Consider the following 16,466-nt stretch of genomic DNA (forward strand, 5'->3'; position numbering starts at 1 on the left):
ATAGCAATCCTTTGATCCCCACCTCGTTGCAGCTTTCTGAGCAAGTAAGAACCAGACATCCCGCGCAAGTAGGTTGAAGGAGCAGGTGACACGTAGACTAGACATGCAAGTCTACGCCGCGCAGCGAGACATTCGTCTCTCGAGGTAAGCAGCGTGGAACTTGATTCGTCGCCTACTCTTTGTTGGACAGCTGTGATGGCGGACCTGAACCTCCGAAGCTAGTCTAAAAGGCAGTTGAGCAGCTTCCGAAGCGCACATTAGGCAGTCAAAGGATGATACAGCGCGGTTGCATACCAATCAGTGGTGGGAAATCTCGCAATGAGGTTGTAGCGGCCCGAGAGGCGGGTATGTTAGCGGGAACCCGGGCCAGTGAACCGTCTGCATCCTGGCTTGCATATCACGCTGACGAAGTCTCCGCCTGGGCCAAGCGAGCGTTGATTGTGGTTCATCGAAACCATCGGACGTTGGAAGCAGTGACCAGACCAGAAAGTCGGAATGGAAACATCTGGACGTCGTCTGTTCTTGCCCCGCCAACGCCGCACGTGCACGATGTCGCGGTTGCATCTCAGACACACGAAGATCATTGCGAAGTCTGGCTATCTTCACCGAATTTTCATCTGCGAATCCGTATTTCAATGAGGATGCGAATCTATCACGACACTACTGTTCAGGCCGGCTGCTAGCTCGTGCGTCAACTCGTAGCCCTATATCCCCACGCTGTTGAACACCTGACACGAGCAAATTGATCGGAGTATCGTCGGGGGAATAGCAAATGAAAAGGTACTATGGTACTTGATTGCGACCGCACCGTAGTCATTCAGTAACCAAGTGTTGGTAGCAGCAAGTACATCGTTGAGATGCACTGTTTCCTGCTGTGCTGGTGTTGGAAAGGCACTGCGGCAAGTGACTTCGGGAGTAACTTCCGCGCCGCTTATCCTGCGTGCCTGCTTTCTCAGCAGGCGAAGCAGCGCTCAACCTCCATGTCCCCGGAATAGCATGTGAACACGTTCTGCGTATCATGAGGAAGGATAGTGGAGTACTGTGCCGTCTCTGGGGTCTTGCGCTGAATGTGATCGGCATGAACACACCGTTTGAGCAAGCCGAAGAAACCGCCATCAAAGCTGTGCCTGACGTCTCATTACTCGACCACGCAAGAACGTTGAACAATCTACATGTATTTCGGCGTCTGTGAATCAGAGCATGTTTGCCACTATCTCAGAGTACCTAATCACCTTCCCATCAAAAGCCATCTTTCCACATTGCATTCACGATCACAGCACCTAAAATCCGAAATGCATGGCTCAAGACCAATTCTTCTATACGAATGCTAACTCATTGACCCAAAGAGGCTTTCCATCAACGTTGCCTCCTTCTCTTCTCATACGCCTCATCGAGGATGCTTTTAGCTTGAATCTACCAATCATCCTGCTTCCGTCCATGCATAGCAGCCTGACGCTGTCTAAGCGCCTCTGCTAATCCACCAGCGATACTACCACTGCTATCCCGCGCGCTCTCCATTGTGCTACCCCCACTACCACTGTACCCACTATCCCGTCCAGAGTCACCGTTGACGGCTTTCCTGGCGGCAGGACGTTTGGCAGGTGGAGCCGGAGGCTTGGGCTTGCTGTTTGCAGGGCGAGCGGGTGGCGCTGGGGGTGGAGCAGGTGCTGCTGAACGTACTTCCTCAAGGTATGCAGACGGCGCCCAGCCGGAGGCGGATTTGTCAAGACGGGATGCTAGCCACCAACCTGTTGAAGCTTCGTTAGTATGTCGCGTTAGTGGAAGATCAGGATGAACGTACCATTGCCCTCCTTCTGTGTGACCAGGATGATCTCATCCTTCCCTAGACTCAACTCTCCAGCGCTCTGACCTGCAAAGTCATATAGCGCCTTGTATCGAGGTTCCTTCGGCTGAGCTGGCGCTGGCGGCGGTGGGGGTGGAGGAGGAGGTGTGCGTGATGAGCCGGCTGACGCGGTACGCGCATGAGAGCCCGCACCGTTCGACAAGGCAGCGACGGGCGCCGGAACAGGTCTGGCTTGCGACACTTCTGGCTGAGGGACAGGTCTCGGTTGCGGGGCGGCAGGCGTGGGTACAGCCCTTGGTTGTGCTGGACGAGAGGCGAGCTTCGAAGGACCTCCGCCAGGACCACCGGGCCGCAACAGCTTACCCTTTGTGATGGGCTTTGCGGCGATCTGCTTGCCTTTGGGCGTGGGCTTGGAAACGGAGTTGGGTGGCTCTCCTGGCCCAACGTGGATGGTGCCACTCTTGTACTGGTCATCCCTCGGTACTGCGGGATCTTTGACGACTTTGACCTGGGCTGGCTTGCCAGGCTTCTTGTTGTATTGGATGCTACGGTGTGTTAGCCATTTCCGGATGCATGCCGACTGTGGAACTTACGTTTCGCCTATTTGGAGTGTCATTGCGCCTCGCAGCACGTTGTGCAGCTGAGTGAAGAACTCAGTCTTGAATACGCAGTTCACTAGTGGATCAGGATCTGTTGGCGACCCAGCGCCGATCGAGAACCAGTCGTCTTTGAGTGTTGAACAGCTGATCATCTTGATGGCGCCAACGGGTATTACCCTCTCAGGCAAAATCTGGATTTGCCCTTTGACCGAGGCAACCTTGACCAGGTAAACGTTCTTCTTTGTCAGAATGAGCGTGCGAGCTTCTGGTTTACTTGATCGACCGAGCTTCGATACAAGCACTTCCGCCCTGCACGAGAACGGCACCTCTTCGTTCGGAGCTATGCCGACCGCTTGGGCCATGACCTCACCAGTGCCACCTTTGTTTCCGATACCAAGGTAGTCGCCCATGAATCTTCGGGAACCGATTAAACTGTATCTTCTGCGTTCTTTCCGTCCTCCGAGTATCTTGTGACCTTGGTCGCGCCATTCGATGAATTCCTTGCCGCCATTAAGCTTGCGCCAGAACCGCTGGATGCGTGTCGCGCACTCTGCTCGGTATCGTAGATAGTTTCTCCATGCGCGCTGAATGCGAATAGCCATGTTGTGCCAGTACTTGTCTCGCATAGTCTCCAAGGCGAACAGTGTCTCGGGTGTCTTGATGAAAACCTTTGTTGTACCAATTTGGAACTCCTCCGCTGGGATGTTGGTATCCTTCAAGATCTGTTTAGCACCCGTCTCGTAGTCGCCGGTCCAGGTGTACTCTCCGGCATATGAGCACTTTGGTGACAGCAAGAAGAACCGTTCCACGAACTTATCGAAGGTCTGACGAGACGCAAAACCTGCTCTCCGAATGCGCACGTTTTCTTGCAGACCCAGGTACTTGACCTGATGTAGTACGTTGGCATCGGTGAATTCCTTGGGCGATTTGTTCTCGTTGGGCTTGATGGTACGGATGTAGGACGGACGAGCTTGCATCAAAGTCGTCACCAGGTCGTTCGCAGAGGCTTTGATCTTATCTCCAGCCGTCGGGGGTCGCCGCCTGTTGTCCTGGTCCACCTGGTGGGGGAAGAGAGTATGCACAAAGGTGTTGCTGCTCTGGCCAAGCAGGTTCAGCAAGTCTTTCAACAACTGATCCTTGTTCTTGTCGGTCATGCCATCGATCGCGTACGAGACCTCACCAGCATAGTGCTTAATGACGAACTGACCCTGGCGAGGCGTGAAGTTGGGGTTCGACGAGAGAGCGTTAAGTCTCTGGACAAATGTTTGATCCGCAGCGGTAGGATCGGCGTGGGCTGTCGCACAAGCGTCATTCAGGGCAGCGAAAACACCCGGTGGCCGCTTCTCCTCAATCAAGTCGCATACAATCTTGTTGTCGAAATACTTGATGGGAGTCCACTTGATCTGCTCGCGCTCGTACTCTTCTTGTTCCGCCTTGAGCGTCAACTGGATAAAGATTTGCTGTAGCTTCTCGTTGACGTAGTTGATGCACAACTGCTCGAAGCTATTCTTTTCGAAGATCTCGAAGCCGTAGATATCCAAAATACCAATCGACTGGGCGGTCGCACCTCGGGCCTTCAAAGAGACGTTGACGCGCTCCACGATCCAGTCGAAGAGGTTGAAGTAGATTCCCTTGGAGAGTGCGTCGCGGACTGCATTTGCTTGCGCGCAGTTCAGAGGCACGTCGTACACGGAACCTCGTCGCCCTCCTCGACTTGTCTCCATAACACGAATGGTCAGAGCTTTGTTGACATGCGACGCATCGACTTCAAGCAGATAGGCTACGAAATCTACTACCGACTGGTCGACAATAGCTGCGTTGCCTGAGTCATCCTCGCGGAACGACACATTCCCTAGCCACAAAATCGCTGCAAGCATCCGGAATATGTTGTCCTGCTCAGCTTGTTGTAGTCCAATAACCTTCATGGCGTTCAGCGTGTCGTCGAACTCGGCGTGGTCGTCGATCCCCGGGACGTCGAAACATTTCGATTTGCTCGTGTAGAGGTAGGCTTGCGGTTGTTGTAATCCGAAGATTTCTGTGCATGTCAGCGCGAGTCTGATGTCTAGTCAAACTGGGCGTACCTCTGTATTGTGAGGATGCGGCTTTTGTGAACTGGTAGAAGATATGGAAGTTGCGCTCGTTCACAATCTGACCCGTCACTCGGGTCTTCTCGAGCAGGTAGTTGTTGATGTTTGCTCCCACTGGCTCTCCTTGCGCGTTGAAATGAATCTCGAGATACTTTCCGAACCGCGACGAGTTGTTGTTCCTCAACGTCTTCGCGTTTCCGAAGGATTCGAGCAGCGGGTTGGTGGCCAGCACCATGTCCTTGATCTCCTGGATAGATGAATTGCTACCTCCCGAGACATTGGCGATGTACTGCATAAGTCGCTTCGCAGCTTCTGTCTTTCCCGCTCCTGATTCGCCGGAGATGATGACACATTGGTTCTCCTTGTATGCGTTCATGTTATAGTAGGCGGACTCGGCGATTGCGAAGACGTGAGGGGGTACCTATACCTCATTAGCCCTGGGAGTTGGTGGACAGCTATGCACCGCACCTCCAGCCTGTTCTTGCCCTTGTAACTCTCCAGCACTTGGTCGGTGTAGATGCCCACTGCCACTTGTCAGCATCCCACTCTGAGGCGCATGTCCTGTCACCTACAGTCGCGGAACGGGTTGACCGAGACCAGCACGTGGCCGATGTATGTCTGCGCCCATAGTCAGTCGCTGTCCTAGTCTATGGCTGCGTGGGTGTGCGACGCGGGGCTGGCGCAAGCGGGTCGACGCACGTATATCTCGCCATTTTCGAATCGCTTCTTCAGGTTCTCGTTGATGGCCTCATTCGAAACCTTGCTGATCAAGGTGAGATCCGATACACCGACTTCCTTCTTCTTGGTGGTCTCGAAGACGGCCTTGGTAGCGAACTGGGCCTTGGGCTGAGCGCCGCCTCCGGCCTTGCGCGCGGCGCGGTTGGTTTTCCCCTACAAATCACCTGTATCAGCCTGTGTTCCTCCCCCGAAGTCTCTCTGCATCTTACCATGATTGGTGCCCGACGTCGAGCTGGGACCTGTAGCTTGAGCCGGCCAGTGGGGTAGGACGTGTGCTGCGGATTTCAGGGAGCAGCGGATATGGTAACAATGGACGGCAAAGCCAGGTAGAAGCCGTATGGGGGAGCAGTCGCTCGGGGGTGTGGGCGTGTAAAGATGGCTGCAATGCGGCGGTTGTAGAGACCGGCCAACGTCAGAGCCCTGGATGGAATCGGGCGCTTCGGAGGGTACTCGCCCCATCGTCCAGCACAGCCACAGCTATTCAAGTACGACGTACGCGCAAGCTGCCGCCGCGGCTGGAATTTCCTCGTCATCTCCATTCACCCCCATTTCCTATCGGGCTACACACATCAGACTGACATGCATTGTAGCCATGTCACTTGCTAGAACATCTGCTGTCATACTACTGCATCATTCACCGTCGCCGCTGCGAACCCATCCAGGCTCGGCCCAGTTTCCGCATCAAAGTGTCGCAGCAAACGCCTCACACAAGGACGACCCGGGTGTGCCGCGTACGCATAATTTCTCGTGACGTGTCACAAACTTAGGCATTAGGCACCAACGTTCTCATGGTCGTGACCGGATGCTCATTCAAACTAATCGCTAGGAGAAAACGCCAGCAACATGCAAACCGTCGTGAATGAGTGTTCGAACAACAGCACTGCTCAGTAGCAGAGACGACGCCGTGGAAATGCCCAAAACCCTAATAGAAATATCCCAGATCCCAAAAACGCCATCGCTCCAAGGTCGTCATTCAATCATCATGAGAAAACATCACCGCCAAAACGCCCAACGCTCGCCCAGTCCAGCCGCTTGGACTCTTCTAGTTGCGGACCGCCCCAGGAATATACCTTGGGGTCTACGAGGCAGCCCAGACCGCCTTCTTGACACCATTCCGACACGACAGCATAGATAAATTCAATCTTCGCGCGGAGGAGGTTGCCCTCTGTGAGCTCTTTGTAACTGTCTTCCTTGTCGGCTGAGCCGTAGAGAAGCTGTTGCAATGAACCGCGAAGATGTGCTCTGGCCTTTACGTGCTTCCACGGCACGTTTCCTGTTTCTTCGAGAAGAGACGTCGCATCCAGAGGCAGGCATAAAAAGTGCCCGTAGCTTGCATCTGACGACAGGACGAGTTTGGTGTGGTCGGGGAAGTTGAACTAAACACATTGTTAGACGGGCTTTGTAGAAAATGGCAAAAGCGCTTACTTGGAAGGAGCCGTCGTCGAAACCCCAGATCCCGACGTTACCAAGGCGTTGGTAGAAGCGAACAAAATTCACGCGGGGATCTTTTCTGAGCGGCTTTTCTTCGTCGCCAAAGGTTGCACACATGTACTTTCCAAACTTGTGCCACACTGTCCGGATCTCCTCAATGCGTCGCGATTCGAGCACTTCAATCTCCGACAGTCCCCGATCTTTCTTCACGGTCGTGTAGTAGTTGAGCGCAACGCTTTTGGCAAGCTCTCGGTTGCCTCCAGCCTTTCGTAGGTGGTTGTATCCGTCCGTGGCGAACGCAATCGTAACGGGGTATTGGTCCTCTGCAGAGAGGAGTGTGCCGATACTACCATCGTTGAGGACGTACCCCACCCCGTATCTGCGGCTGTAGTCTACCCATTTTGCGACAAACGGTAATTGCGGTGGCTGATCTCTTCTTGACTTCGTAGGCTTCTTGTCGAGGGCTCGTTCAAGGTTATCGCGGAATGTCATCAAGCGCGCCAACACGGTCACTGGGTCAGTCGCAGGCATGTCATTGCTGACGGTCCGATAGCGGGGAGCATTTCGCGCTGAAGTTGGTTGCGGCGCAGGTTCCGATTTCGCGCTCTCTCGAGCGCTGGTCCGGGAGACTCTTAGAGGTGGGAGGTCAGGGAGTCCGTTCGATGTTGTCTTTGGCGCTTCTTTTGCGGTTTCCTTCGCCGCTCGTGCGCGCGTCGAAGTGCGTGCCTCACGAGGGACGCGTAGAGGAGCAGGTGCGGAAGCCGTGCTCGCAGTAACACGCCCAGTGTTCGAGATCTTGCGGGCTGCTCGCAACCGCGTCGGCTGTTTGTCAAGTATCCTGTGCGCGGGCTCTGGCTCTTCGGCTGGCTCTACGTTCTCCTTCAATGTCTGCATCGGCTGTGGTTCTCTCCTTGGGGCTCTGGATGCACGAGTCTTTGTCCGCTCGTTCCCGGTAGTTTCTGACAGGGCTTGGCTTTCAGATGACGATTCCTTCTCTTCCGATATTTCGCTGAGCCCTCCCGGGGCTTGATGAGGCCACTGCGTGCGGGCAGGGAAAGGTACGTAGACGACATCTTTAGAGAACGGGATGTTTGGTTGCTTGCCGGCTTCAATCTCCTTTTGACAATCTCTTGCTACTGTCTTGTTGGTTCTGCGACCGAAGGTTCCAAATGCCTTTCCTTGTTCGTATTCGCCGACCGATGAGGACTTGCAAAGTGCCCACCATTCCTCAGTGTATCCACGCCTAATCGTGGATGCTGTTGGTGGGCGGTTCTTCGGCCATTTCGGCACCCGCGAGGTACATTCGCTGCTCAGCTCCAATGGGATATAGCCCAGTTTGAAGAAAGGGTGCGCAACGATCTGGTCGGGGGTCGGTCGCTCGTCTTCGTGCACCAACAGTAGCGAGACGATGTCGCGGAGGTCGTCGGTGATCTCGTTGGCAAACTTGGCGAGGTCGGGCCAGGTGTATTCGCGAGCCTTCAGCTTCCGGTAGATGTCTTCGCGCTTGGCGGCATGGAATGGCGCCCTTCCGACCGCGAGTGTGTACATCATGATTCCAATAGCCCACAGGTCGACCTTCTCGTCATGACCCTTTCCTGTCTTCTCTAAGACCTCTGGTGCAAGGTAGTTTGGTGTACCACACATGGTTGTTCGACGGATCGCCCCATAGTCGCTCTGTGACACCAGTAGTGCAGCGAGACCGAAGTCGCCGACCTTGACATTCATATCGCGGTCGAGGAAGAGGTTGCCTGTCTTGAGATCGCGGTGTACGATGTTCCGTTGGTGGAGGTATTTGATTGCGCCGCACGTCTGAATCATGAACCGCCGGATCTCAGGCATGGTGAAGTATTTGCGCTTCTTGATCGCATCGGCAAGAGAACCGTTTTCGCATAGCTCCAAGACAACGTAGGTGCTTGATTCGAAAGAAAAGGCGCGGAAGAACTCGACGATGTTGGGATGAGATAGCTTCGAGTGGATCTGTAGTTCAGTGACAAACTGCGGCGCGTCAGCAAATAACCATGTATTCCTCCCAAGCTTCCAGTACCTTTTGCGCCAGTTTGGGGGGCTCCATTTTGGATTTGACAATTTTCAAAGCGACAGTAGAGCTGCCGAGGTGTTCGTGGCCCAGCAGCTTTGCGCGATGGCAGATCGCGAAGCCGCCTTTGCCCAGCTGCGATCCCGTTTCATATTGGAGTCCCTCGGGGTCCTGAACCACGGCCGGCGGGGCATCTGCGTGTATCGACGAGGCAGACATTGGCGTGGAGGTAGATGGAGAGAGATGATGAAATCGGGGACGAGGTCGCAGAGTGTTGATGGCATGTAAACAAGGGCCCTTAGCGTCGTTGCTAGGGCTGTCGGCCAATCGGTGCCCGGCACAGTCCGCTCGATGCACAGCGACTTGCACAAGCGTGCACTGGAGATCGTGCTTCACGATCCAGTACGAGTTCGACTTAGTCGTGTGCGCTGGCCATGCGTCTCGTCACGTCTCCCGCGTTGTCATGGAGCTGCTGGGCCCGCAGTCAATCGCCATCGCCGTCGGTGGATCTCCGGCAGCGCAAGGCAGCATCGATTTGAACATCGAACCTGCAGCCATGCGCACCACCACGAATAATCCTACACCACTTTGCTATACAGCTGTTCCGATGCGTCTATCTGTATGAAGCCTGCGATGCACAGCCGTCCGCCGGTCGATTGTCTCCATATCTCCCCGCGACCATTCGAAACGCTCTCGTAACCAGACATGTCTCTCACGCTCAAGGTCACATCACTGTTCGTCAGAACGCTTGCGAAGCCTGTAGCAGTATGTTGGTCAGCCCCGGGGATCTTCAGTCATAATTGACACATTCCAGAATGCCATCAAACGCAATGCCCACGAACACGACCGCTTTCGCCGGATATGCGTCAAATTTGCCCAAGGTTTGCATCGCGTCGACATGCGCATGCGCCTCGGCCTCCTCCAGGACCCGGCTGTTATCGACAGACAGATTAAGAAGGAAGTCCAATTAGCAGAGGCTGCGCGGAAAAAAGCAGCCGCCCCAACGGTTCTTACTGAAGAGGAGATGAAGGCGGAGGAGGCGCTCACGGAGAAGGAACGAGACGCTATCAAGAAGAAGACTGAAGAGAGAATCAAGCCCCGTATTCGACCTTTATCTGAACAAAAAGCCATCGAGATGGGCGCCAACTTCGCTGCCGAGACGTTTATATTCGCTGTTGGAATCGCTGTAATTCTTGTTGAGCAATGGCGACAAAGAAGGAAGGCACGCAATGCCAGAGACGATATAAGAGAAGACTTAGAGGAGGTGCAGGCTGAGCTCAAGGCAGTCAAGGCAGAATTTGAGGAGTTCAAGGCGAAGCACCCGGAGCCTGCTTCCTCAAAGATACTAGGGTTCTTCACGGGCAGTGGAAAGAAGGAAGACAAGAAGCCTGAAGCCGTGAGCACCGAAGCGAAGCCAGCATCTGTCGAGGCTCAGCGCGATGCCACCCAAGCGACGAATGCTACATCCGCAACGCACGAGCAGTCGCCAGCCGATAAGCCCTCACAACATAAGGATCTAGGGATGTACACTCGGGAAGCGTAGATATGTACATCTTACGGGCATACATTCTCGAGGCTCGACTCATGGTAACACCATGTCGAAAGTACCATTTGGACACACTCCTCTCATATACCCAACACAATCATAGAAGCATGAAGTTTTCCATTCCCTACAGTGTCGCGATCCCAAAATCCTATGTTTCTAGCTTCGTGTCCTGATTTGACCTTCAGTTTACATCCGCTGGTTGCTCTTTCCGTCGCGACCCACGCACCTTCTACAACAAGAAGCTTAGCTCACAGACACTGACTAGGGCCACATGCAAAAAATACACTCCCTCGATATCTCTGACACACTTAATCATTCTAACACCAGGTCATCCCCAATTGCCTCGGAGATTCACATCTGCTTATCCTCGGTATGGGTCTTCTGTACCACACCAGCGATACTGCGCCTTGTCCCGGTGAGAAGGCACAATCCATCATCCCAGGTGGAGAAAGGCGCCCCATGAACGTTGTCGCCCCTTCTCAACTGGACGGTGGAGCAGACTATTATTCGCGAGCCCCCAACGACAGAACCATTCCCTCTCAGCAAAGTCACTACCCCCAACTCCCTCGCCAAACTCAAAACGCGCTTTCCGTCCCCCCACCGCCGCCTCGTCAACCATCCCGCACCCTTGGCAATGCAGTCAACGACCTAATTCCTTACTGTACAACCGAGCCGCCTCTGAGCCAAGCGCAGGTCATTGCTCTAAGCGACGTTGTGGGTAGTCTAAAGGAACTCGTCGTACTGGCCCTAGGTGCTGCTTCTGGTGTACCGGGAAGTATGGAGATACTGGAAGGTGCGGTGGGTTCGCAGGCCGCAGTGAATATTGTGGAGTTCTTTGCGGACGAATGGGAGATTGAGGGTTGAGAAGATTCATGGATGTGGGGTCAGAAGTGAGGGGATGGTTTGCTGATGCGTGTGGATATAGGGGATGACGAGGGGTCATGTGGGTGCAATGATGAGAAGCACAGGCAATCATGAAGAAGATGTGAGGTGGTGATGGGAAGTTGTATCATTCGCTACCAAGGAAGTAAACTGCGCTCGCTACCAAACCATCTACCGCACCTGCGAAGTATAAAACGCTCGCTCCCTCTTGCCTCCTTGCTGCTCTGCACCTCGAAGTCGAAAACACCGAGGGTGTGTCAGCACATCACCTCGGTCGACGATCGAGAGGAAAGTCAAACGACAACGTAGACCAGTGATGATCAGAGATCGATGTCTTCGTGGTATCGACAAGTGTTCTGAGGTCAAACAAAAGAAATGCAGGATAGCGGTGTCGACCGGTGATGAGGAGAGGTCGATGTCTTCGTGATGTCGACCAGTGTTCTGAGGTCAACGAAAACACGTTCAAACAACACGTCCGACCGATGATGACAAGAGATCGATGTCTTCGCGATGTCGAAATTGCGTTCTGAGGTCAAAGATGCTGCTGGGTATGAAATGCCGATGAGGGTCGAGAGCACAAACCGTATCGTAGCCTATCTCTTGCACGCGGTGTCAGCCGAAGCAAGCAGGGCGATTTTTAGGGTCAGTCCAATAGAGTTTTGTCACCATGGGCCACAGCCTCCGGTAGTCAAACAACCATCTTCGTTCATCACTCCCAACCTGCCTTCAGTGTGTCCGAGTATCTTCATCCAACCCTGTTGTATCCGACGTAACAAAAGGCGGCGATAGCTCGGGAGCACAACGAGGCAGTGGTCGTGACGGGACTCGAAGGATCTCGGCAACGCGGTGTACAGGCTCGACGATGGGTGACAGGTGACAGTCATGTGATCGTGCCTCTTGTTGTCTTAGCGAAGTGCAGAGGTAGTCGTGTCAGCCAGGCCTGAATGGTGGATGGACTGCCGGTGGACGGTGCTGATGAGGGTGTCTTGTTTGAATGATAGATGAGGCTTCAAGTAACTCGAAGGAGATCAAGAGAAGATTGGAAGTAGAAGGGATGCGCCAAAGATGCTCGAGTGAGTTGGGATGAGAGGAAATGGAGGAAGACGGTGGGAGGAGTGGTTTATATACGGACAGAAACCGCTGCGCACTGATGCTTTTCCCCTCCAATGCTTCTTGCCAGTATGCTGCGTCATGGGTGGAATGTAGTAGGGACGTTGACAGAGTTCCGAGGTTCTGCCATAGCAAATGAAGCAGTGACTGGTGGGTGTCGTTGTTCTGGGAGAGAGCTCTCGACAGATCCGGCAGGCTCAGTGCAAAGTCGCGTGGGTTGGGGAACCACCTACCTGGACTCTGCTCTGGCTGCCTCAAGGGCGAAGGGTATCGTTTTGAGGTAACAAGACTGCATACTTTGGCAACGTTTTAAGGCATAAGCGCATGTGTTTAGTAATATTATGTATTACTGTAACGACAAGGTATCATACATTAGCCACTCCATCCTCCGTAAACACAATCATCAAAGCGATGGTATCAAAGTAAGTGCACATCAACACTCCGCCGACTTCCCGTGAACGATCTCGGAAAGCAAGGATGCAAAAGCACTGCGACAGTGCTACGCAATCTACGAGCCCCCAAAGCTGGTGATGTTGATCCCAATATCAGCCAATGCCGGTCCGACGTCGAGATTCAGGTTGATCGTATTGCTCTTGATCGCATCTTCGTAGTAGGTCAAGTGCTGACCATCCTTGATACTCGAGTTGCCCACAATCTCAAGCGGCAGCACAGCATCATTGTACTTGTTCTGGATGAGGCCCAAGATAGCGAGCTGGTCGACGTGGCTTTGCAGAGGGAATACGTTGTCACCGGGCTTGAGGTAAAGGTCTGGAATGAGTGCGTAGCCAATTGCGGTGCCGTCGACGGCTAGGTTCATGGTGATGTTGCCTAGGTCGAGGGTCATGACAGAGGGGTTGGGAATGCTGACGTTGGCAAGGAGGTTGGAGCCATCGGAAAGGATCTCGTCTGTGCCAGAGAGAATGCGCACGTCGCTGATGTTGAGTCCGGAGAGCTTATTTAGTCCTGCAAACACGATTAGACTAGTCCTTACTGTAGCTTCAATGAGACATACCTTTCATCGTAATGACTTTGTTGTAATCGACGTCCATGGTAGGCAGGCCAGAGAGGTGAATGTTGGTCTTGCCGTCAAGGTGAATTTGGAGTGTCTCGCTGTCAAGCACAGCCTTGGTATAACTGGAGAACTCGACATCACTCGCGAAAATGACATCTTGGTCGACGGTGACGCGGGTCTCTGCCTCAGACTTCGCTTCAGGTATAGTGATGTAGATGAAAGGGTCTTGTCCTGGTAGCGATAGTCCTGCTTTGAAGCTATCAATCTTAGGGTGATAACTGCTGCCACTCCTGATGACTGTATCAATCTTCAGGTGGACACCATTCGGCTGCGGGTTGGTAACTTCCTGAGCAGTAACTTCGAGTGTCGAGGAGTTGATCTCGTGCTGTGCCTTATTTGGTATGCCAACAAATATGATTGGCAGAACAATGACCAACACGATGATCACGAGGACCAGGCAATCTGACGTAATGTAAACACGAAGTACGTTGAGGCTGTCGGGAGAGACTTACCACACCACCAAAACTTTCTGCAGTGGTTCTTCATACGCCCTTTGGCGCCTGGCGTGGGCCCTGGCGGGTATAGCTTATTCATAACGCCGCCTTTCTTCTGGGGCGTTGTGTACACATCGTCCGCCCGTGTCGCTCCGCCGTCTTTGCTCTCCATATTGACGGTCTTGTGTGAAGTGTAAAGAAGTTGTTGTGTACAGTTCGATCACTCTGTCGCCCACCGGTTGATGGCGATTCAGAGCGACTGTGGGTTCTTCAGGGGACAGACCCGCAGGGTGTCGCACGCGAATTAAGTAGAAATAAGAAAATACACCAAGACTTCCAAGGACGGTATGAACGCGGAGGTACGCGGGGAACGCACACCTTGTGGATGTCAAAAGCTGGGGAATGTGTAGGAGACTGGCACATGCGCGAAAATGACCGAGACCCCTCTTACGCCAAATACCAATTGGCTGTGCACCGATGGCAAGGCGAATGTCAAAAAGGGTACGATCAGTGACAGGCCTCTTAGCGATTTTCATGAAGATGACGGGTTGCCCGAGAAAGTAGCCTGTTGCGGATACGCTCCGAAGCACTCACCACCTATCCGGTCGCATTACGAAGCCGAGGCAGCGCAGGCAATTGAAGGATCAACTGGCACATGCGTGAGGGATGTCTGAAGAATGCGGCCACATTTTGTAACCTAGGGCGCCGAAGAGCCGTAAGTGGATAGGTCTGCATGAAGCTCCAAGCTGCTCGGCAATGTCCGTCTATCTGGATTGGCTCGTCCTACTACAACCAGAGGCGAAAAGGCGTTGACTCGAGTGACACGCGATCATATTGAACAGCCCGAGCAGTGCGAGGGATCGTTGTTGACCCCAGACGGTAGCGCGGGTCCTGCACCTTTTGAGGTTAGAGGTGGAGAAACCCCCTGAAGCGGCAACCAATGTAAGCCAATGCTTGTCGGTGGTCGATCTGAATTCGGGAGACGCGCCTCTTTGTTGCAGTGAGGAAATAATCTAAAGCCGTCTAAATCAGCAGGTGAGCAGAGGCTTATTGCCTCAGGTAAGAGAATCACCAACCCCCTCATTCACATGAAGGCGAAAAGCCGAAATCATGGGCTCAGCCGAATTAACCCCAACACCCAGCAAGGGGCTGCATCTCTGCATCTTGATATACACACTAGGACAAAGCATACAAGCAGATGGATCCGTCGCACTGAAAGTCGTCTAAATCAACATCGAGCAGGGGTTGCCTTGGCATCCGAAACACCCGCCATCTGCGGTTCATGGCGTGTTCAATTCGATTTGTGTGGCACTCAGGGCCGGCCCAGCCCTTCTCCCCAAGGAACGTAGGTGGCGGAAGTCGTTGTTCGAGCCTCCCGGGTCTACGGTTGGAGACGAGATCGTTTGGAAGGCCTAATATGCACCCAGGTCGTTTGGGAGGCCTAATGTGCACCCGCGATAGAATGCGCGATGCGTCACTATAGCGCTGATTGAGGGCCGATGGCATTTAGCAGGCTGGGCGAGGAGATGTGGTCGAAAGAAGACTCTGGGGGATCGCCTGCCCTGACATATGCCAAGGGAACGCTACGAAGGTGGGTCGCTGCCGCTGCGGGCGGTCCTGCAAGTTGAGGCGCCCGAGTCGACAACACAATTTTTAGAGCATTCACAACTCACTAGCACAAGATGGCGCAATCGGACGAGGAGGATGACTACATGAATATGGTGTTTGAGGATGCGCCAAAGGGGCCAAAGTATGAGACTTCCCTCCAGCGCGCCGCGCGCAAGCGCAAAGAGGTGCGTTGAGTGTAATCGCCAATTCTCGCCAGACTGACACATTGACAGGGCGAAGCCAAAGCGCGACAGAAGACCAAAGCCGAACGAGAAGAAGAGGCCGAAGCTGCACGAGAAGCTGCCCTCGCCACTGCTCTACCTGAGACCAACAAGGGATTCAAGATGATGGCTAAATTCGGATTCAAGCAGGGCGATGCTCTCGGCAAATCTGAAGACGCGCGCAAAGAGCCTATACGAGTCAACCCCAAAGACGACAGAGGAGGCATTGGTCTTGAGTCGGAAAAGAAGCGCAAGTTCAGAGAACAGTTCGAGGAAGCAGATCGACTGGCAAAGCGCGCAAAGGAAGAAGAGGGTGATTACCTAGAGATAATGCGCCAAGAACAGAAAGAGAAGAAGGCCGAACGGGATTTGGACAGCGCACAGAGGACAGCCGAGCGCTTGTCTGACAAGAAGGCCGAAGAAAAAGGCGCGCCAGACACGAGCGAGAAACCACTGAAGGACATCAACGTCCTTTGGCGTGTTCGTGCGCGGCGCAGGGTCGAGAAGAACCGCGACAAGCAGCAACGACGAGAACTGAATAATAGCATTTCGTCGCGATTACCCACGCTAGCCCCTGAAGACGATGACGACGATTCGAAGATAGCCCAAGGCCGAGATCTTGCGCCGTTCTACACCACACTTGAGAACGAGCTCGAGGATGAAGATCCAGAGCTGGCAGAATTTGAGGCCTTGCCCGTGGCAGAGCGGTTACAGAAGCTTCTGGTATTCCTTCGCGAAGAGTACCATTACTGTCTATACTGTGGATACGAATACCCTGATGCCGACATGGAAGGATGTCCCGGAGTGACTGAGGAGGAGCACGATAGAGAGACCTAAATCTTCACTACATGAAGATATCTCGATAACGCAAGCTACGAGCAGGAATTCTGCTACGCTCT

The 16,466-nt window shown here is 53.7% G+C and overlaps 5 protein-coding genes across 5 annotated transcripts; 3 read left to right on the forward strand and 2 right to left on the reverse strand.

Moving 5' to 3' along the window:
• Positions 1-1,413: 1,413 nt before the first annotated feature.
• Positions 1,414-8,913, reverse strand: J4E86_008107 (uncharacterized protein; the record flags this gene model as incomplete). The annotated part of the gene is made up of 10 exons (XM_051448621.1): positions 1,414-1,748; positions 1,802-2,349; positions 2,398-4,438; positions 4,485-4,911; positions 4,959-5,014; positions 5,063-5,108; positions 5,190-5,381; positions 6,242-6,604; positions 6,654-8,654; positions 8,704-8,913. 10 exons carry the CDS (start codon positions 8,911-8,913, stop codon positions 1,414-1,416), a joined length of 6,219 nt encoding a protein of 2,072 aa, XP_051300217.1.
• A 486-nt stretch (positions 8,914-9,399) lies between these two features.
• On the forward strand, positions 9,400-10,237 carry J4E86_008108 (uncharacterized protein; the record flags this gene model as incomplete). Its single annotated transcript, XM_051448622.1, has 2 exons — positions 9,400-9,459; positions 9,509-10,237. 2 exons carry the CDS (start codon positions 9,400-9,402, stop codon positions 10,235-10,237), a joined length of 789 nt encoding a protein of 262 aa, XP_051300218.1.
• Positions 10,238-10,289: 52 nt separating this feature from the next.
• Positions 10,290-11,104, forward strand: J4E86_008109 (uncharacterized protein; the record flags this gene model as incomplete). Its single annotated transcript, XM_051448623.1, has 2 exons — positions 10,290-10,298; positions 10,568-11,104. The coding sequence occupies 2 exons, from the start codon at positions 10,290-10,292 to the stop codon at positions 11,102-11,104; spliced, it is 546 nt and encodes a 181-aa protein (XP_051300219.1).
• Positions 11,105-12,740: 1,636 nt separating this feature from the next.
• Positions 12,741-13,910, reverse strand: J4E86_008110 (uncharacterized protein; the record flags this gene model as incomplete). The annotated part of the gene is made up of 3 exons (XM_051448624.1): positions 12,741-13,195; positions 13,245-13,706; positions 13,757-13,910. The coding sequence occupies 3 exons, from the start codon at positions 13,908-13,910 to the stop codon at positions 12,741-12,743; spliced, it is 1,071 nt and encodes a 356-aa protein (XP_051300220.1).
• A 1,510-nt stretch (positions 13,911-15,420) lies between these two features.
• Positions 15,421-16,404, forward strand: J4E86_008111 (uncharacterized protein; the record flags this gene model as incomplete). The annotated part of the gene is made up of 2 exons (XM_051448625.1): positions 15,421-15,531; positions 15,580-16,404. The coding sequence occupies 2 exons, from the start codon at positions 15,421-15,423 to the stop codon at positions 16,402-16,404; spliced, it is 936 nt and encodes a 311-aa protein (XP_051300221.1).
• Positions 16,405-16,466: the final 62 nt, after the last annotated feature.

Source organism: Alternaria arbusti (genome assembly GCF_024043155.1).
Source record: "Alternaria arbusti strain BMP 1465 chromosome Unknown scaffold_12, whole genome shotgun sequence".
NCBI lineage: Eukaryota > Fungi > Ascomycota > Dothideomycetes > Pleosporales > Pleosporaceae > Alternaria > Alternaria arbusti.